Here is a 20,112-nt window from a genome sequence, read left to right as displayed (position 1 = left end):
CGTCACACCGCTCACACGTCAGGTGGCCAATTATGTGTACACAACTTCAAAATTCAAGAAATCGTGCTAAGCAAGAAAGTCTAAAAGTTTCGTCCCAATTCTAGATACTTTCTCCACTTGGAACTTTTTCGATACTTTGTGGTAAATAAAACTGAAAATTTATCAATTCCCGAAACCAGTGTGGCATTGTTTTCGGTGTTCTTGGAAGAAATTAAGACATGTCCGATATCGAGTGAGTTCCCTGGACAAAACCGAAGAAATAATCACCCGCAGAACCACTTTTTTTTTCACAATAAACAAAAAGGAAGGACCGGCTAGATGAAATCTCCAATCTACCTCTAAAACTTAAAAAGCCAACTTAACCACTCACCTTTCTTCTGTCTGTTTTTTCAAAACCCTCAAAAACTGGAAACTCTCCAAAATCGCGCTCACAACCCAAAACACTAAGAACCCCAAAGAAACTAAGGTGCAATCAACTAATCATTCTAAAGTATTCAAATAAACCCCACATGTGTATTGTGCTAACCACTAGAATTCAATTAATTCCTAAAATTGATAATTTTTGTTGATTTTCCGTTATTATATCACTCATCGGAGCTATATTTGCAATTTGCAAGCACAACCATCACAGTTTTTGGGGAACCAGAATTCTATATTTGAGGGGAGGCTTTTTTACAGTTGTAGAGATGATCTTATAATGTGAGCAAATGTTTTCTTTTCTATAGAAGAGGGAGTTAGTGGTGTTTCCTCGGCAAAAGGCAAAAAAAAAAAAATACACATTGTTTATTTCAATTTGAACATAATACATTTCTAAAAACCTTGTAATATGCTCATCATCTATTTGACTATGAACAATAATTATTTCATTTGAACAATCATTGTTCATAAACCTAAAATGACTATGAAGAATCATTGTTCAGCAACAATCATCGTTTCATACCTATCAGATTATCTTAACAGCAATCATTGTTCATCTTTCCTAATGGATCGTATAACAATCATCGTTGTTCATACCCCTAATGATTATTCATACCTCAACAACATAATGAATGATCGGTGAGAACATGTATGACTATGAACAATAATTGTTTCATACGCCAACAACATGAAATGATTAGTGGTAACACTATCAACTATGAACAATGATTATTCATACCCATATCGGATGAATAATAATTGTTTCATACCTCAATAACACGAGTGAATGATCGGTGAAGACTATATTGACTATGACCAATCATTGTTCATACCCAGTAATTCGAAGTGGGGTACATGCTTTTGTACTTTTGTTAGAACGTAAAGAATTTACAATGTACTGCTTCAAGTCTATGTTATCAAAGGATCTTGACGGATTCGAACTGCCATTTTATGGAATCATCTTTGAGGTGCTTTACGCTTTAAGCTAAAGACCCATTATTGGTGTGTTTTTTTTTACTAAGTAACAATTGAAATAAACAGTCATAGATGGTACATTTTGAGAAGTATAATACAACAACAAATAATAAGCTATTAAGAATTAGTCAATCAATAAAAAACAATATGATTTATAACGTAAAAAAAAAAGGTCTTACAAGAAGCGAGTTTAGTGTTTCATGTTTATCAAAAGCTACCCGGTCTTTGTTATTGTTACATTTAGGGATTTATAACGTAGAAAACCTTAATCAACTCAATGTCATTATCAGGAAAAATGGTCCAGACATCCATACAAGATGCATCAAACCACTGGTTCTGATGTTTATTGCCAAACCAAAACCCTGAGAGCTGCTTCTATAGGAAGCTCACAAACAAATATATTATTATGAATATTCCAATCAACCAATGTAAAAATATAAAAAGGCTTTAGTTACCCCCGCCCCCTCCCCGATGAGATTGCAGTTGAAGACTAGCTTGACAACTAGATAGTTCCGTAGTCCTTTTCTACGAGAGTAAAATCTCATCGAAGAAGTTACCCATCTTCAAAAGAAGACATTTGTGCATAGACATTTAATTAGAGGTACACACCTACACTAATAGACTCTTGGATCATCGCCCAAGCCATCAATCAGCACGAACGCTACTCATTTCTTGGGATGCTCTCCGGTTCCTCACTCTCACTCACTCTAAAGAAAAGAAGACAGAGGGTTATTTTAAAACTTTTTTACAAAAACTTTGGATTAAAAAAATGGAATTTTGTTTTTGAGGGTTATTAAAATAAAAAAACTGGTTCGTGTAAATAGTTTTGAGAGTGATTATAAAAAAAACCCTGTCCTCTAGAATTGTTCGGCCCAATTTCTTGGATATCTAATTCACCGGGGCAAGTAGGTGAGACTGGACTTTCATTTGGCCCACACGGCCCAAATAAAGCCTGTTTCGTCGAAAACAACGTTTGCCATTGAATAAAAACAAGGATCAAGAAACAAAAAAGAATGAGATTCCCGCGTACGAAACCAGTAACCATCTATAAAACCTCTCCTTTGAACATTCTCCAATCTTCTCCAACTTTATTGTTCCCCACTTCTTTCTCGTCACATACTTGTTTTCCACGTCAAATTTCGTGCAGTGTCATGTCTTCTACAACTGAAAATGCTCCCCAAACATTCCAAACAGTTACCATACCATATTCTGAACTTCAAGTAAGTCCAATTCGAATTTTTTTTGTTTGTGATTTTGGTGTTTTCTGTTTTTAGTAGTTTGATTATAGTTTAGTTTACTATGAACATGAAAAGGAGTTTTCTTTTTTTGCTTTAACTTGGGGTTTGATGTACATAGGATAAGAATGCTGATTTGTCGATGAAGATTGAAGAAGGGTTTGGGCCCAACGGGTTGGGAATTCTGTCTATTTCTGATGTAAGTATATATGTGGATACATCTTACCTTGCAATTGATGTCTTTACAGATCCATTGGCTTGAAAAAACATACTGACAATTCTAGGCTTTCTTTTTAAAGAAAAAGAAAGTACATTTACCCCATGAACCTTTCAAAGCATGACTACTTCAAAACTCATATGCTTGTATCTGGCTTAAATCACAGAATTATAATGACTTACAAATGATAGTTTACTGTCTCGTGTTTAATGAAGTTTTGGGTTGATTTCCTATACCTAATACCTCCTTGATTTATGTGCATCTTTTTCTCTATTTTGTAATAGGTGCCTGGATTCTCTTCACTGCGGAGTAATCTCTTACATCTTTCTTCCAGGTAAGCTGGATTTGCAATTATTCTTATTTATTTCATTTTTTTTTTTTCAATCTTTTCTTTTTTGGGGATCAGGGGAAAGGTGTTGAGGTTGGGCTGAGGGCATAAGGTTCTGAACATTGATGTATTCAGTATTTATATCATTTTCAGGTTAGCAAGCCTTCCTGAAGAGGTGAAGAAGGCACTTGAAGATCCTCATAGCAGGTCAGTAGTATTTCCCCAGATGTAACTTAATCATACAAAACTTGAATTATATACCTTTTGTGACTGTGACGGCACAACCCACTCCACCAGAGCTATTGGCCCCACTTAACCACCTTACCATAGAAGAGGTGTGGGGTTGTCTTGATTTTCCAGAAAATACCTCGGCACCAAGAAGTGTTCGGTCGGTCACTCATGTCTTTGGTGGAACCTAACTGATGTTGGATGAGACTCCTAGTGAAACCTTCATCCTTTTGGGCTAGGTTCCAAACATACCCTCTTTAGGCAATACAGTTCCCCACCTTTAGGATGAGCCCCTTTTGACTTCAATACCACTCGTTTGAGAACCTGCTCCACTTTGCCCCTGATATTGTCCCTACTAAACCACCCTCTACGAGGGATGTGGTTTTTCTTAGAAAGGCCTCTTTACCAGTAGAGTATGATCTTCACATAAGAATCCTAGGTCTTGGACAGAACTTAATCATAGGTAGACTAACTCCTGGCAATACCTTCTACCTTTGGAGCTATGCACTTTTCCTGCATACCCCGGGGCATCATAAATTAACAGATAGTAATTGTCTATTCTACATCCAAGTCTGCTAAAGCTTCAAATAAATCCATGTCCGAAACATTTGAGTGATGCCAGATATTTTCGCTTTGTTTGCATCCTTCATTACAAGAAATCTTAGGCTCTTTTCTATCCCATCTTAAATTGAAGTTCAGGTCCTTATAAGTTGGTAAATTGGATAATACCTTTTGTTCTTCATTAAATTGTCAAACAATCTTGTTTTTTTTTTCCATTTTATAGGTACAATTTTGGTTGGAGTCATGGGAAGGAGAAGCTTGATTCTGGCAGACCTGGTAAGGTTTATATGCTTAAGTATTAAGAGCTTCAACAAGCCATGAGTCAACATTGGAAGTTTCCAGCCTTCTTGAAATTCTTTATATGTACTTGGTCATGTGCGTATAATTATATTTATGCAATGATATTCACCCAAGTAAGGCTGATGTCCTTATCCATTTATTTTTGGGTCATAATGTCCTTGTCCATTTGAAAATCGAAGGAGTAATAATTTATTAGATAAATTTAGTTGCAAGAAGTAGGAGTGGGAGTGTTTACATGCCTCCATGAACAATTTTTATTGGACTTTTCTCCCAATAAGTTCAGCTGATTTAAGGAAGTACGAAAGCAGGAAAGGGATTCCAGAGTGAAGGCCATGAAGATGAGGGTCTCTTGTAACTAGTTTAAGAAAGCAAAAACATTGAGTTTGAAAAATACGCAATCTATTCAAATTATGGTACTTAGATGAATTCAAAAGATAGTTCTTATCACAGTGATAGTGGTCTTTGACAAGTAACAGATAAGCTCTTAAATGCTTCTTCTATTACTTTGTCATATGTATTATGGTACATGCTCAAGTGCAGCCTTTTTAGTAACATTAGATCTTGAAATTATGGTTCTAGCCTTTTGCTTCTCAGATTTTCAGAAATTCTTACTAGAATTTCCTAAATGACTAGATCAAGGTTGGTGATAGAAAGCGGATTGATCTGCATGACTCACTTAGTTAAAGAACCAAAAAGGATGCTTTAGTTTAAAATATGAGAAATGGATCAGATGGTAACAATGTCCTGTAGAGATTAACACTATGCGGCATTTGGTTATAGGTTTTAAGTTTTTTGTCAAAGAAAAAGTCAGGCTTCCTTTCATATGATTATTGCTTGAATTCTGTTTCTCTTTTGATGGATATAATGTTTAAAATAGTTGATATATGATCAATGCCAAGCTACTTGTTTGTTGCTTGTTTATGCATTACTTGCTATTTACATTGCAGATATGTTGAAAGGATCTTATTATGCAAATCCAATTTTAGACAAACCTACAGTTGATGCTTCTCTTGTTCAACGGTAATAGTAGATTTAGCTGTTGTCGGAATGTGCATCATCATGTCTTGAAAAATGCTGCACAGCCAATTTCTTTCAATACAAACTCATGACTGTTTCCGTATTTTAAATTCTGACCATTACTAATAGGCTAACCTTGACTTGGAGAGTGGATGAAGAGTTCAATGTACATTCGGGACCATTTTTATGCAAGATATTAACTCATTTTCAACACTCGCAACACAAACGAGCAAATAAAAACAGGAATGCAAGATGAGCTGGGATTGTTTGTTGTTATATTATGTCATATCTGAATACACTTACTTGATAATATATGCGCTTGAATTTAAGAACTCCGGACATTTTGTTTCAAAGATCCTCAACATAGTCTGGTTGTATTTAGATAAAATAGCAATAATTATATAAGTATGTACTTGCTAAGGTGTCCATCGTGGATATGTCAGGAGCATATATGTAAATTGCAATTTTAGAGATCCTCAACATGGCCAAATGGGCAGGTTTTATTTACTTGCTAAAGTTATCGATGGTGATTCCTTGGCTGGCTATTGTATGTTCCTGTAGTTGTTTATGATTTTTGCATGGATATGCTATTAGTTACCGAATATTTATATATCTTGCAATTTTTCTAGGTATCCATCCTATTGTCAGCCAAATATCTGGCCATCTGATGCTTTGCCAGAACTTGAACCAGGTATGCGTCTATGCAAAAAGCGAGTGTAATTTCTAATTCATTAACGTAAGGTTTAGCAAACCAGGTAGTTCGGGGAAGTCTTCTTTTAGATGACATTGATAATATTTGTTTCTTTTTATGAGCTCTAGCCTCTATACTTGATTTTCTTCATATCCAGCATTTTAGTAGTAAGGCTGTAGTAGTGCACTGTCATTCATACACAACAATATTTGAAGGATACACACGGATTTTCACTAAACGTCTTAGACATGGTGCAACAACCAGAATATTATTACGAGACATTTTCTTTGTGACCCCAAATTTGAACTCAACTGCAAAATCTCTCCTAAACTACTTCTGTACCCAACGTTTACAACTTTGTTTACATTTTCTCCCATAGGCGGGTACCCTCATATTAACTTCAACTTCTAAAAGGCCAATATACCCTTAGTTAATTATTTGAAACTAATCAATGCATCTGTGGAGTTGACATATGGTTTATCCAGGTATCTAACAAATGCTTATTATAAATGTTGTAGCTTTCAAAGCTCTTGGCAAGCTGATGCTAGATGTAGGGCTGATGCTGGCATATCATTGCGATCAATATGGTATAGGTTTTGTGGGATTCAATTTAATTTCTTGTATTTGGAAAGAATTGTTTGGCATTGAGAAGATCTACCTTAGGTTTTGTCTGAACTGCTGCACTTTTCTATCATATGGCCATTTTTTCGGTTTACTAATCTAATCTTTGCTTGGTACGAAACTAGTAGCTTCTTTTTCTTTTTCAATGCATCAAATTTATTTCACGGAAATATAATTATAATTAGGAGTAAATGAATGTACTCGAAAAGCTTACACAATTTCTGATAAGGGTCTATGACGATGCTGTAGTGTTTTCATTCTTTTGATGTCGATGTCTCTTTAACAAGATTACTGTTAAAATAGAATGAGTGCTTTTATTAAGATAGGTTGATTAGTGAATGCTTATTATTGTATATGGAAAAGCTTTAGTTGCCATCTATTTATTTTCTGTTGATTGTGTATAAGTGTGTAACACTTGGTTGATGGTGTCTTCATCACCCATGAAGTTTGGTGGTGAAGATGTTTTCACTCTTTATGCAATTCATGGAAATTAGTTAAAAGAGGGAAGAGGCTGAATGTGATGATCTTGGCCTCTAGATGTTGCACATGGATAGCGAGGGAATATTAGGGATTCTCTCTAAGTAAGTGCTGAGGATAGTTATGCACATAGATGAAAACTTACATAGGTCCTAGAGGCTTATATTGTACTTATTTATTGCTAATAACTGGTGTATACAACTTACATGCTGGTACTGCTCGATATGAGATAAGTTATATTTTTCGTTATTAAAGAAGTGAAGAAGAAGAAGAAAGTCTGGACAAGAGAGAGAAGACTATACGGCCTTTTCTCACACATCTATATATCTTTTACATAATAGAGACATCCTAAAATTATTTGGAAAAGCACTGCTATGCCCATTATTGAGTTAATCTCCTGGTTGGTTATCTATTTGAAATGCTTTCTTCTTTCAAATATGTGGAAATAAGCAATGTCTACATGATGTTTGTATGCATCACCATCAGAAATATAGAGTTTTTCAGACATCATTTTCCAGAATTTGAAATAAGGAAGAAAATTCTGGCCAACTTAACTGTCAGGTTGTATATGTTTGAGGGAAAGTTTCTTGATGGATTATGTAAATTATTTCTATCATGTTATCGCGCAAGACTTTAACATGGATGGAACTTTTGTTTTTAATTTATGTAATGAAATATTCGTTTGGACAGTTTGACTTGAAATAAATCCTCTAGTGCAGTAGCAACTGAAATACTACTTGCTTATGTGTCATTGCGTTTATTTAAATATTGTTGTGGATCTATTCTCAAAAAGCCTGTTTGAACTTGTTTAGCTCCACTATTTAAATTTTGTATCACATTTTCCATTCAAACTGTGTCTATGAGTTTGCTGATCTTCTATCTTCACTAAATAGCATCTAAGTGGGTCAAGATAAGGGATGATGAAGTCCTCGAACAAATACTTCAACGTTCTCGGTGTCACAAAGGCCGTCTGCTATATTACTTTCCAACACAGAGAAGGTGCATTTTGTAGCCCAATTTTAGTTTTATGGGTCAGCCTGTTATCCCTAGAGTAACTCTTAACTTTTAATCTTTGATCGACAGACTTTGTTATTTTATAGTTACATTTTCTTTTTTCTTTTTTCTTTTCTTCATTTTAACCCTGAATCCCTTTTTCCTAGTAAGGGTGGCAATCGATCCCAAGACTTGGAGCCCAACTCTCCAAGGTTTAACCAGTAGGACTGCACAACCTTTTTAATAGTATGATCTGTTACAGAGTTGGATTAATTATTTTGTTTAATCATGTTGAGACTTATAATATCATGTTGAGACTTATTTAGTTTAATATCATATCAGGTGTCTAAAGTCTCGCATAATAATATAAAGTTTTTGGGACCTGTCCACTCATCACCGTTTTGAAATTTATTATAGTATCAGAATGAGATATTTCTCTTGCCCAAAGGGCCAATCTACTGCACGTCACCCCATTAAAAAATTGTCCACATCTGAGGCTAAATTAAAAAGTACGCCACACGTGAGGGGGCGTGTTGATATCTATAATCTCATATCAGGTGTCTAAAGAGCATAATAATTTAAAGTTTTTGGGGCCTCTCCACTCATCACCAATTGGCTGTGAGTTGGATGCCCGAATTTTATAAACCACGTGAGTTGTGAAGTGCACGGTATATGTGTATATTTACTGCTAGAAGATTTAAGATAAGGGGAGAGACTAATCATTCTTATATTGAAAGCATGTCCAATGTTTTATGACTATACCATAGCTTTTTTTTATAACTATACCATAGCTTTAGGGGCTATTCATATTGTCCCATCCAACGATTTTGCATTGAATTCTTCATTTGTAGTAGTTTCATGAGATTAGGATGTCAACTACAAGTTTTCTAGTTTGAAATGAGAACTTGACAATAACCATCGTTGATGATGTGTATTCTTCATAGGCATTGTTGAGATGTTTAGTGCAGTCCCACATGGGATGCTTTAAGCCTTGCAATATAGTATAAAAGTTCCTGGGCCTCTCCAGTTGTTACCAAGTGGTCCAATGGGCCTGTTTACTCCATGTAACCCATGTATGTCATCGACATTTTATGCTCAAATAATGCCACCCATGAGGGGGACATGGTGGGATGTAAGTATAGTCCAATTTAAGCCTTGCACTGTACGATTAAAGTTCCAGGGCCAGTCCACTCATTACCAATTAGTTTGAGTTGGATGCTCTCATGCTCCTAAAGCTTAAGAGTCTTGCTTTTTTCATCGTTGTGAGTTTCTAAGTTGATGCTCATCCTTGTTAACAGAAAATATGGTTCCATATTGCATCATTGTGAATTTGTGGTCATTATATCCTTATAAATTGTGTAATATTATTTGTATATACTAAAGTTTAAGAGTCTGCTTTGGTTTTCATAGTTATGTTAATCTTGTTGGGTTCACTAAGAAGATACTTTTTGTGTTAAAGAAGCAATACTTTTTTGTGTTAAGTGATAATCTAATAGCATATCGTAGTATTTGAAAGGTCATTGTATTAGTTCTGGAATGAGTCCAGATTATATGAATATGACAATTGTACGAAATATGAGTAAGGTCCAGACTTCACAGTGGTGACAGCCTAACAAGTTTATTTTAAAGACAACAACAGTCCCCTTACATTGGATAGAAAGCTTGAGACTGCAACACAACAGGAATCTGACTCTTCTACTATCCTTTTCTGTTACTCTCAGACCTTTTTTAATAAATTATGTAGTCAACAAACGGAACATTTTGTTTGGAATTAAAATGTTTTGTTTTGATTATTTCATATACACTATCTAACTTTACTTGTGTTGTTTACCTTGCAGTTATTGTAATACAGATGGTGCCTCCATTTCATCATGGTGTGGGTGGCATACTGACCACGGTTCTCTTACAGGTGAGTGATTCCTCCCCACAGCCCCTTTCTTTATTTTTCATTTTGTATATGTGATGAGGAAAAAGATCAATTGGATCAATATCATGTTTACATGTTTGAGAATTATTTTTTGTAGATTAAAAGCGTTAAGAAAGCACCTAGCAATCCTAGTATAAAAGAAAATTTTACTAAAGTAAAAAGTTCTGTATGGCATTTTGTAATTTTGGATGATGTAGAGCATTACTCTAGGAAGGGTTATTTGGGAAACTTCTGATGTTTAAAGAGAGAAAAGTACCCCCCACCCGCCCACCCAAATTAGAGAAAAACTTAAGTCAAAAGAGAAATGAAAAAGAGAGTGCATATTCCATTTGAACTCCAAACTCTCAGGCTGATGCTTTAGTATAAATGCACACGTATGCTTAGCACCCCATGAAAATTCATTTGTAATTTATATTGAGGCTATGTTATATGGGGACGGACCCATGCACACCATGGGCACAACTTCTTTGTTAACAACGTTGTGTCCAACATAAGTGTGAGATCAATTTGATTTGCCAGTACAACTGATAGAGTTTATGGCCTTCAACACGTACATACTTAAACTATAAAAATGTTGTTTTTCCTTCAGTCATTGGCATAGCCTGAAACCCTTCTCTTTTCTTTTTAACATTTCCATGTAACCCAACTTTACATTAATGACTGGTAATTTTTTATAGTTGTCAAAAATGCCCTCTTTACTACAGGAATTTGTCAGAGAAATCTTTTCTGGCGCACTGACTAAATTGCTTGAATATTTTTCTTTTTAAGTCACAAATGGATCAAGATTTGGAGAGGTGCAATCACTGGAAATCACGTGAGGGTGCATCATTTACTGCAAGATGGTGCATCCCCATAAGTGGACAGCAAAAGTCTTGATGTTAAACTGAAATTTTTGATACTGCACCCCTATCTTAATTTTTGTGAGGATAGATACCTTCCTGAAATCTGAGTCCACCTGGGAGGAATAACCAATTGGATAAATTGTATAGGGAAAAGGGTAAGCTTATTACTTAATGTTAGGACCTGAACTACAGAACTGATCAGAGAGGGGGGAGATATAAGAATTGGGATTGTTTCTGCTCTACAGATCAGAGCAGGTATAGATGAATTGAAGCATGCCCTCTTATAGTACCCTATTCTTAGGGTAGACCATTCGTTCAAAACATTCCCCTAATTTTTATCTGTCGACTGAAGAACTCACCCCTTTTGGCTCTAAATACTTACACAACCCCCTGTCCTTGGCCTTTCATCATGGTCTGCATGACCAACCTATCTTTCTCCAGGGATACTTCTATGCTATGAGTTGCTTCTATTGTCTTTTTCATACCTTGGCTTTTCAAAATGTCTTAGAGTTACATTTTGGTGAGAAGCGAGAAATAGAATTCCACATCTTCTAGAGTAAATGTTTAATTTGAACATGAGTATAATCTGCAGCTTGGTTGGCATTATTTGTCTTTTAGTAGGACATAACATCTTCGTATTTGTAAGAAATGGCTCTGAGCTATCTCTTGTTTCTTAAGAGCATTCCCAATGCAAGCAACAATTTGTTACCTCCACATAGGCGCCACATAGGACTATTTCTCCTCATAGTTACCTTCTGGGTGAGAAGCTACTAGGGGTTGCCCAATGCAAAAATGACTTTAAAATTCGGACGGGATGTTGTATTCCGTTAGAATGTAAAAAATGAAAAAAATATCGAAAAAAACACGCTGGACGGAATGAAACATCTCGTCTAAAAGAAAAAAGAAACGAAAAAAAGTCGAAAAAACTCACGGGACGGAATGAAACATCATGTCGGGGAAAAAAAAAAATGAAAAATCATCATGAGGGCGGAATAAAGGTTCCGTCCGAAGTTCACAACTCAGCAGCTATCTCCCTAGCAAGTGATACCCTCATTGTTACTTAGTGAAAAACTACCCTCATTGTCACCCTTGCATTGGGCCATTGTTTTTGGCTCATAAGAGCATTACCAATGCAAGCAGCTTTGAAGGGAAATAGTATCTTGTCACCCTTATGAGCCAAAAACAATAGCCCAATGCAAGGGTGACAATGAGGGTAGCTTTTCACTAAGTTACAATGTTGGTAGCACTTGCTACTGAGATAGTTGCCAACTTCAGGATCTTCGGATCTAAACCTTTTATTCCGTCTCGTGATGTTTTTTTTTTTTTCGGACGTAATATTTCATTACGTCATTCCTGTGACTTTTTTTTCTTCTTCTTTCGGATAAGGTGTTTCATTCCGTCCGGCATGTTTTTTTTCGGCATTTTTTCATTTTTTACATTCAGACGAAATAAAACATTCCTTCCGAATTTTAAAGTCACATTTGCATTGGGCAACCCCTAGTAGCTTCTCACAGAGAAGGTAACTATGAGAGAAATAGTCCTATGTGGAGGTAACAAGTTGTTGTTTGCATTGGGAATGCTCTAAGGGTACTTCATACTAATTTGTACCTCATTTTCTTATTTATTTGTGCAATACCGCTCAAGGAGGAAACAAATCACTTACACATGTTGCTTGGGTTCTCTATAACTTATTTCTTCATTATTTTTCGTGGGTTTTCTAAAAGTTTTCTGGATTGCATCTATAGGTCTTACCTGTGGGATGTTTGTGCGGGATGGTGTAGAAGTAGCCTGCCCTGATACTGCTGTTGGCCTCTATATAAAATCTCGAAGTGATAATACAGTTAAAGTAAAATTTCTTGTTCTTGGACTATTGAAAACGTACATTTTCTCAAATTTCTTTATGCTTTTTGGGGGTTTATTTGAAATCCAAGATCTTATCACCAAGCATGTTAGGTTGTTTTAAGTTTATCTGTTTGAGGAAGTAGCTAGGCACTCACTTAATATCTTAATTAAGAACAACCTTAACATAACGACACGATATAGTAAATACTTTGAACTATCTGAAGTATTCTAACTTGCATTGGTAATTATTTGGAGTAACTTATATTTGGACTGGCATGTTGATGCAATCACAATTGCAAAGAATTGAATTCTATGAATTCTCAACTAAAATCAATTCAATTCAATCCAAAACTAACGGCCAAAGGCCTACAACTCCTTATAGGCTTATATAGATAGGAATACAACTTCCAAAACAAATAAAACAACCTAAATTTGGAATTAATAATAACCCCAAAATACCTTTATACTAAATAACCTCAAAATACTAACTAGACCGAATTCTAGTACTCCTTAATGACATAGAAACTAATATAAGACTCAATTATCAATGTGAAACCCTAATTCACATTATACTCCCCCTGAAGAACTCGACTCCGATGAGTTAAAAATCTTCTTAGATCTCCAATCACTACAAAGATGAGGTGGCAGATAAGCATCCTTCCTAGCTTTAGCAAGCACAATATGAGGAGACATCATCTTTTGCAATGCTGATTACGTAGTGTAAAGATACATTGACCCTAAGAAATACGATAAGTCTGCTCCCATGCACGATAAACAACTCGGACACTATACTGCCAAGTCGTGCCTAAGACCTAGTCATATGCATCGAGACTACTCACATGACAAAGAACATAGTCACTAAAATCTCCCATGCGAACACCAGCTCGAACTGTCTCTGCCAGTTCTTTAAAATCTCCAACTCTGAAAGAATGTATCTTTCTCGGTTAACGGTGTAGTGGTGTACCATAGCAGTCAAACCAAATGTGTCAACCATACGAAAAGAAATCAAAGAAATACTATTGTCATTATCCAAAACCACATGAGCAAGACAAGTCTTAGAAACCAGTGGATTAAATAAAGTAGCACTCTGTTGAAATACATTACCACGTGCAGACTTCGCTTTATTGGTGAGGCATGTATGAAGCATAGGGAACCCAATATCTGCTGGAGTAAGAATTCCTGCAGATGTGTATCCTTGCGCTTCCTCTTTCGTTTCAAGTTGAGATGTCTCCATATCAATAGTCAGATTTGGCTTCTTAAGACAATTTGCTTGAACATGACCTTCTTGTCCCCAACTGTAGTACTTAACAATCTTCTTAGGAATTGTGGGAGTGGCTCTGTAAGATTACATGGAAAAAAAGGTAACTCATTTTCTTCTCAGACTCACTAGCAAACTATAAGCTTCCTCCAAGGTATTAATCCATACATGAACTAAATCATAACGAATATCTCCCCTAAGACCATGCATATAATGGCGAATGCGGACGTCTTCATTCTCTGGCAGGTTGTAACGTGACTGCAGACGGTAAAAGGACTCGGTATACTCCTGCACACACTTAGATTCTTGTTTCAAATCTTGCAACTTCCCGTACAACTGTTGCGCATAATTCATAGGCACAAACTTAGTAACCAAAGCTTCTTTCATACGCTCCCATGTAGTGACTTTACCCAAATTATATGGTGTAGACGTTGTTGGAGAAAATATGTCCACCAAATCAAAGCAAAACCTTGAAGCCTTGTAGCAACCCAAGACACCTTGCGATCTTCTGACATATTTTGATAAACAAAATTCTCTATCGTGGCAATCCACTCAAGGCAAACCTCGGGTTCCAATATAACTGTAAACTCTGGAATATCAATTTTTGACTTGAACTCACGCTCAGTTAGTGGAGGATGATTTTCAATAATAGGAGGTAAATTATCTCTATGAGGTTCTTTTCCATTCGTCAACAAATCTTGTAACTCAGCAAAACGTACATCGAGAGAAATTGAGAGAAGTCGTCAAATCCACTTTCAATTTCTCAATTTTTTCATCCAAAGCAATGAACTTCTCATCATAACTAGATGTTTTCTCAATTTTATCATTCACACTCTTCTCTAATGCTTCAAACTTCACATTAAGTTCTCTAATTGTCGTCGCTATAAGAATAATAATTTTTATATTCGCAGTGAATAGTGCGTGAACAGTAAACGCAGTGATCATTATGCAAAGAGTGTCGGTGAACACTATCGCTTTTTTTTAAAAAAACCCTAAAAAATCAAATTTTTTGAAGAAGAAACAAAAAAACAATTGATATACCTTTGATAGAGTTGCGGAAGCGATTTTTTTTTCCACTAATTCTTTTATCTTCTTCAATGATAAGAAGAATTAACTAAGACTTTCAAATGGCAATAGAAGCTTTGAAATCTAGCTCTTGATGCCAATTTGATACAATCGCAATTGCAAAGAAACGAATTCTGCGAATCTATATCTTAATATTAAAGCTCCCATAAAGGGTATTTTTTGAGCTCTATTAAAATTCTACATCACCACTTAATAAACCAACCTAAAATGAGATTTTTTTTTTCTTTTAAAAAAACTTAACTTAAAACAGGAATCTATTAGCTCCCACAAAAGTTATTTTTTGAGCTCTTAATAAACCTACTTAAAACGGGAATTTCTGTTTCCTTTTAAAAAACCAACTTAAAACGGGAATCTATTCTTTCTTTCAAAATTCCTATTAAAACGGGAATTTCTCTCTATTATTGAAAATGGAAATTCTAGCACTTCTAATTAAAACATGAACCATTCTCTTATTAAAACGGGAATCGCACTTCTAAATTAAGTCAACTTTTATAGCGAGATCACTCCCCAACTAAAAAGCCGGATTTTTAGAGCACAATTAAAAACGATTTGTTAGGAAATTAAAACGGGTAAGCAACTAAAACGGGGATGTCTTTCCCTTATTAAAACGATTTACTATGAAATTTCTATATGTATATTAATGATTATTGAGCAAGTTTTCAAAAGAGTTGGTGCGTATGCACAGGCCTACAAGCTAGTTCTTAACTAAAATCAATTCAATTCAATCCAAAAACTAACTTGGCCAAAGGCCTACAACTCCTTATATAGGAATACAACTTCTAAAACAAATAAAACAACATAAATTCAGAATTAATAATAACCCCAAAATACCCTTATACTAAATAACCTCAAAATGCTAACTAGGCCCAATTCTAGTACTCCCTAATGATATAAACTAATATAGAACTCAATTATCAATGCAAAACCCTAATTCACATCACATGCATTCTTCTGGCTTTTAAAATGATACGTCTCTTTTTATTAGGCCCTTCAGTCTCGCTACGTTTCCTATTAAAAGTTGTCAAAAACTTATACTTTGGAAAATCTTCGATACGAAGATGTAGTTCACAACTTTCGTTACTAGAAATATGGACGGTCTCTATTCCATTTAGAATGGCATTATTTTGTTGGCTTCCTTGGGAGAATTAAGACCGTCGACAATTTCAATAGCAGAGGTATTGAGACGAGAGTGTGGATCATATCCTTCTGACTTGTACTTTGTTAAAGAGTACTTGGGAGTTATTCATCTCCTTATTTCAAAAACGTTGGAGAGCGCCTACTAATATTAAGGAAGTACTAACACCTTCAAAGAGCTATTTTTTGGACCTTGTGGAAGAAGAGGAATACGAGATTGTTTGAGCAACTACCAAAGAATATTCACATGGTAGTTGTGTGTATGGTGGTGGTGTGGCGGTTGTTCAAAGAAAACCTATACGATTGGGCATCTGCTAATGCTTGCTTAGAGGGGGGGACTTTTTTGTAAGTGGGACACGCTTTGGATTTTAAGGAGGGTTTGTCATTGGGTTGGTTTTTTTCTTGTAGGTCCAGTAGCTCACCTCCCCTAAAAGGAGCAGGTGCCTGACAGAACTTCTATCATCTTAGCAAAGCATGTTCTGTATCAAGACACTTTTTTACTTGATAAAGTAACTTAATTAAAGTGTAAGTAGAATCCTTCCATCATTAGTCTATGATTATCTTCAATATGAATTCATTGTGGTCAGGTGTAGAAGTTAGAATTCAAACCCTAGTAGGTTCCATATTTTTGGAACATATGGTTCATTGGAGGTTTGGTTCGAGTTAGCATAATATTTGATTTGTCAAGGAATTAGGAAAAACTTATAGTTCATTGAGGAGTAGATAACATGTGAAGCCTCAAACAATTTGCCAGGCAATCTACTGAGCATTACAAGACATAATACTTCTCAAAAATCATTTTTAATTAGAAAATAAATTCAAATGCACATCTCATCACCCGAAATGTATTGGGAAATGAAATCACATAGGGTTGGTGTATGTCCTTAGTTCGATTAGTCTACTTCTATATCTCTTGAATAGATGCTTAATATAATTTGCTTTAATATCTCAAATTCTCAATACTTTGCTATATCTTATTATCCTTATCACGTCTTTCATTAGATGAGTGAACGGTCAAATCCTTAATCAATTATACATAAATGTTTATGTGAGGGCTGTTTGAATAGTGGAACCTTCTGAAAATCCATGATGATATATGCATCGGACTAATGATTTCAAAAGATTTATCGGAGTCCTCTTTGATGCATCAGGTTGTTTTTGAGAAAGATGAAATAGCATACCAAATTGGGGAAACAACTGAGATACTTTCAAGAGGTCACCTGTGTGCAACACCACATTGTGTCCGGGTACATCCTAAAATCTGCCTTGTAAACTGTATACTGTTTGATATTGCACCAGTAATAAACTCTTTAGGTTGTTTTGATAGTGCTTCTCTTCTTGTGTACTTTTGTAGGCACCTCAAGGCGAGAAGGCTTTTGGTGTGGAACGTTCAACTTTTGCATTATTTATGCAACCTGACTGGTAAAGATGTTTTCTGTTTCATCCAAATATATAAGTTAGTGACCAAGATTTTGGTGGGTTTTGGGTGATTTTAATAAACACGGTCCGTCTTTCTCTAATGAAATCACAACATCTGTCTGTCTTTGTTTGTGAAGTTACATATATACCTGACATCTACTGGAGTCGCACAAACACCTGGGGGGAGGGGAATTAAATTTGAAACTTTCAATTGAATCGTCTAGATAGTTGATTACGCAATTAACATAATCCCAGTGATGCACTAGGGTATCCTAGATTCGCAGTTGATGACTATTTATACTGTAGGTGGTAATTGTTGTCGGTCAGAACAAATTGAGCGGCAACAGACTGACAAGGTTAATGTTTATGTATGGAAATCTTTCCACTGTAAATGCATCTTTGATGCTTCACATTATCTCCATTATTTGTGTCTTTGCCACCAATTACTCTCTTTGAAGAGTCCTAAATGTGGTTGGAAGAGCTTATCTCGGACAGTTATTGGAATATTTTAACATCATGCATTCACAACAATTATTTTCTCGACGGTAAATGTGACAATATACGTAGTCATATATTCGTGTTAGTTTGTCACATTATGTACTGTTTCTCATGGATTTATGTGGATGTTTTACCAATTTACCTAGATAAATGTGTGTAGTAGCTTATAATTCTTGCTTGGTTCTCATTTGGTAGGGATGAAGATCTCAGATTTCCTGGAGAGGTTCATCTCCATAAAGAAGTATGTTTTTCTCAGCCCAAGTACTTACATAGCTTGTATGCGTCATTTCTTGCAGATCTGATCAAATTAAGTAAATCAGCACTAGAGAGTTCACAGTTGCTAGAACTTGAAACTGATATATAATGATTTTTTTTAGCTTTTTCTAAAGCTCTGACCATGTCCACAGAAGCAATCCCAATTTTTTAGCATCATGTGACATAACCCTTTGTCACCTTGTAAAAGTGTTGGTCGTTCCGCCTTTTCTCTACCTTGTGCTTGAAACATTGAAGTAACATTTTTCAATTTCGTGAGACTCCAAATTTTGGATCTGACAACCTGTTACAAGTTGAGAGCCATTTGTTTCCATATTTTCTTTAGATTGCATATCATTGTTTCTACGATTATGGTGTTAAATTCAAACTGGTTTTGTTTTCTTCCACAGGTAATCCCCCCCAATGGAACAATGACATTTGGGGAGTATTCAGAGAAGCTTCTTGACAAATATTATCATCTAAGGTAGTCCAAGGCTTTCACTATCACGTGCTAAATGATTTTTCTTTTTGTGGCATGGGCAAACAAGTATCCGAATAGTCTTACTTGTAGATATATATCCTCTCCATTCTTGTAAAGGACCAAACATTAGTTAAATGTTGTTCATCGCCTTTATTGTTGTATGCACTTAATATAAACTAACATTCTATTCAAATTGTTGTACTTCATACCCACATCCTAATTCCGAACTATATAGTTCTTATATTTGTAAAGCTGTTGGTAAGAATATACATGTTTATTAAAGCCCTTAAAGCAGCAGGCCTTTCCAAGATACTTATGCTGATGCTAGCTGATGGATCATTTAGATCACATCCAAAGAAAGCTGGACTGGCTCTAGCCAGTTGGTTTCAGAAACCTCTGTCGCAAGAAGTTCACATAATCAGGCCTTAGACTTGGAGCAGACTGAAGTTGCAACACTAAATTCCCAGTCAGCAGCTTGGGAATCTAGTGTTAAGCATGTGGTTGTAGGAAGCAACTGTCCAAACTTTTCATGATGAGAAAAGTAAAATATCTTGGCTGCATTTTAGGCTATGTTTCTATTTACGCGTGTTCCTGTATTAGCAGAGTTTAGTGGACTACAACTTACTAAATTTGATTGTTTTCAGGGCTAATTAGGATTTTCTCCTTACTAGACGGGGAAATTAGGGTCTTCCCCTCTTCTAATACACACATAAAAAGCACGGTCAACCTACTGTGTATTTTTTGTGTGTATTTAGAGAGACCCTAATTACCTATCTAGGAGGAATCCTAATTGGCTTATCTAGTGGGGGTAAGTTGACCGTGTTTTTGTGTGTGTGTGTGTGTGTGTGTGTGTGTGTTTGGGAGGGAGAGATTAGGGGTGCAAACGGATAGGTTCAGATGCGGATATGCATGTATTCGAATCCGACGGATATTAAAAAAATTATCCGAATCCGATTTCGGATATCCGAAACGGATATCGGATAAATATCCGATCCGAAAATTAAAATTAATTAAAATTTTATTTGCTTTAAATAATTCATTTTACTACTATAAAAATTAGTATAAATATATATATTTGTCAGTTATTATTATTATTTTGTTATTATAGTTTTATATTATTAGTTTATAATTTTATATAATATTTTATACAATAAAAAATTAATTAATTAATTATATATAATAACTATTAATTTTGTAAATCGGATGCGGATATGGCAGTATGGACATAAAAAAAATATCTAAAATTTTTAGATAATATCCGATTTTTCAAATACGAATTCGAATCGAATTCAAATATTTGAATATCCACTTAC

At 35.3% G+C, this 20,112-nt stretch overlaps 1 protein-coding gene across 2 annotated transcripts; it reads left to right on the top strand.

Annotated features, from left to right (window-relative positions):
• Window positions 1-2,305: 2,305 nt before the first annotated feature.
• LOC147510886 (2-oxoglutarate (2OG) and Fe(II)-dependent oxygenase superfamily protein) lies at window positions 2,306-18,992 on the top strand. 2 transcript variants are annotated; one of them, XM_086602729.1, is made up of 15 exons: window positions 2,306-2,612; window positions 2,749-2,826; window positions 3,129-3,178; window positions 3,326-3,379; window positions 4,185-4,237; window positions 5,209-5,281; window positions 5,908-5,969; window positions 6,488-6,556; window positions 7,961-8,066; window positions 9,899-9,969; window positions 12,575-12,675; window positions 17,301-17,396; window positions 17,504-17,571; window positions 18,262-18,307; window positions 18,729-18,992. In XM_086602729.1, exons 1-15 carry the CDS (start codon window positions 2,406-2,408, stop codon window positions 18,804-18,806), a joined length of 1,212 nt encoding a protein of 403 aa, XP_086458855.1. In that variant the 5' UTR covers window positions 2,306-2,405; the 3' UTR covers window positions 18,807-18,992. The 2 variants fall into 2 exon arrangements, with proteins under 2 accessions (XP_086458855.1, XP_086458856.1); XM_086602730.1 differs by lacking the exons at window positions 7,961-8,066; window positions 12,575-12,675 and having other exon boundaries at window positions 2,364-2,612.
• Window positions 18,993-20,112: the final 1,120 nt, after the last annotated feature.

This window comes from Coptis chinensis, chromosome 3, assembly GCF_015680905.1.
Source record: "Coptis chinensis isolate HL-2020 chromosome 3, ASM1568090v1, whole genome shotgun sequence".
Taxonomy (NCBI): domain Eukaryota; kingdom Viridiplantae; phylum Streptophyta; class Magnoliopsida; order Ranunculales; family Ranunculaceae; genus Coptis; species Coptis chinensis.
Note: the sequence above shows the minus strand (reverse complement) of the source record. Positions and strands in the feature narration are given on the sequence as shown.

Bases quoted from the DNA above. Each gene is read 5' to 3' on its own strand.
- LOC147510886 (XM_086602729.1), top strand. From the start codon at position 2,406: ATGAGATTCCCGCGTACGAAACCAGTAACCATCTATAAAACCTCTCCT. The intron at 12,676-17,300 runs GTAAAATTTCTT...TTGATGCATCAG, and splicing joins GAAGTGATAATACAGTTAAA to GTTGTTTTTGAGAAAGATGA. The intron at 17,397-17,503 runs GTACATCCTAAA...GTACTTTTGTAG, and splicing joins CAACACCACATTGTGTCCGG to GCACCTCAAGGCGAGAAGGC.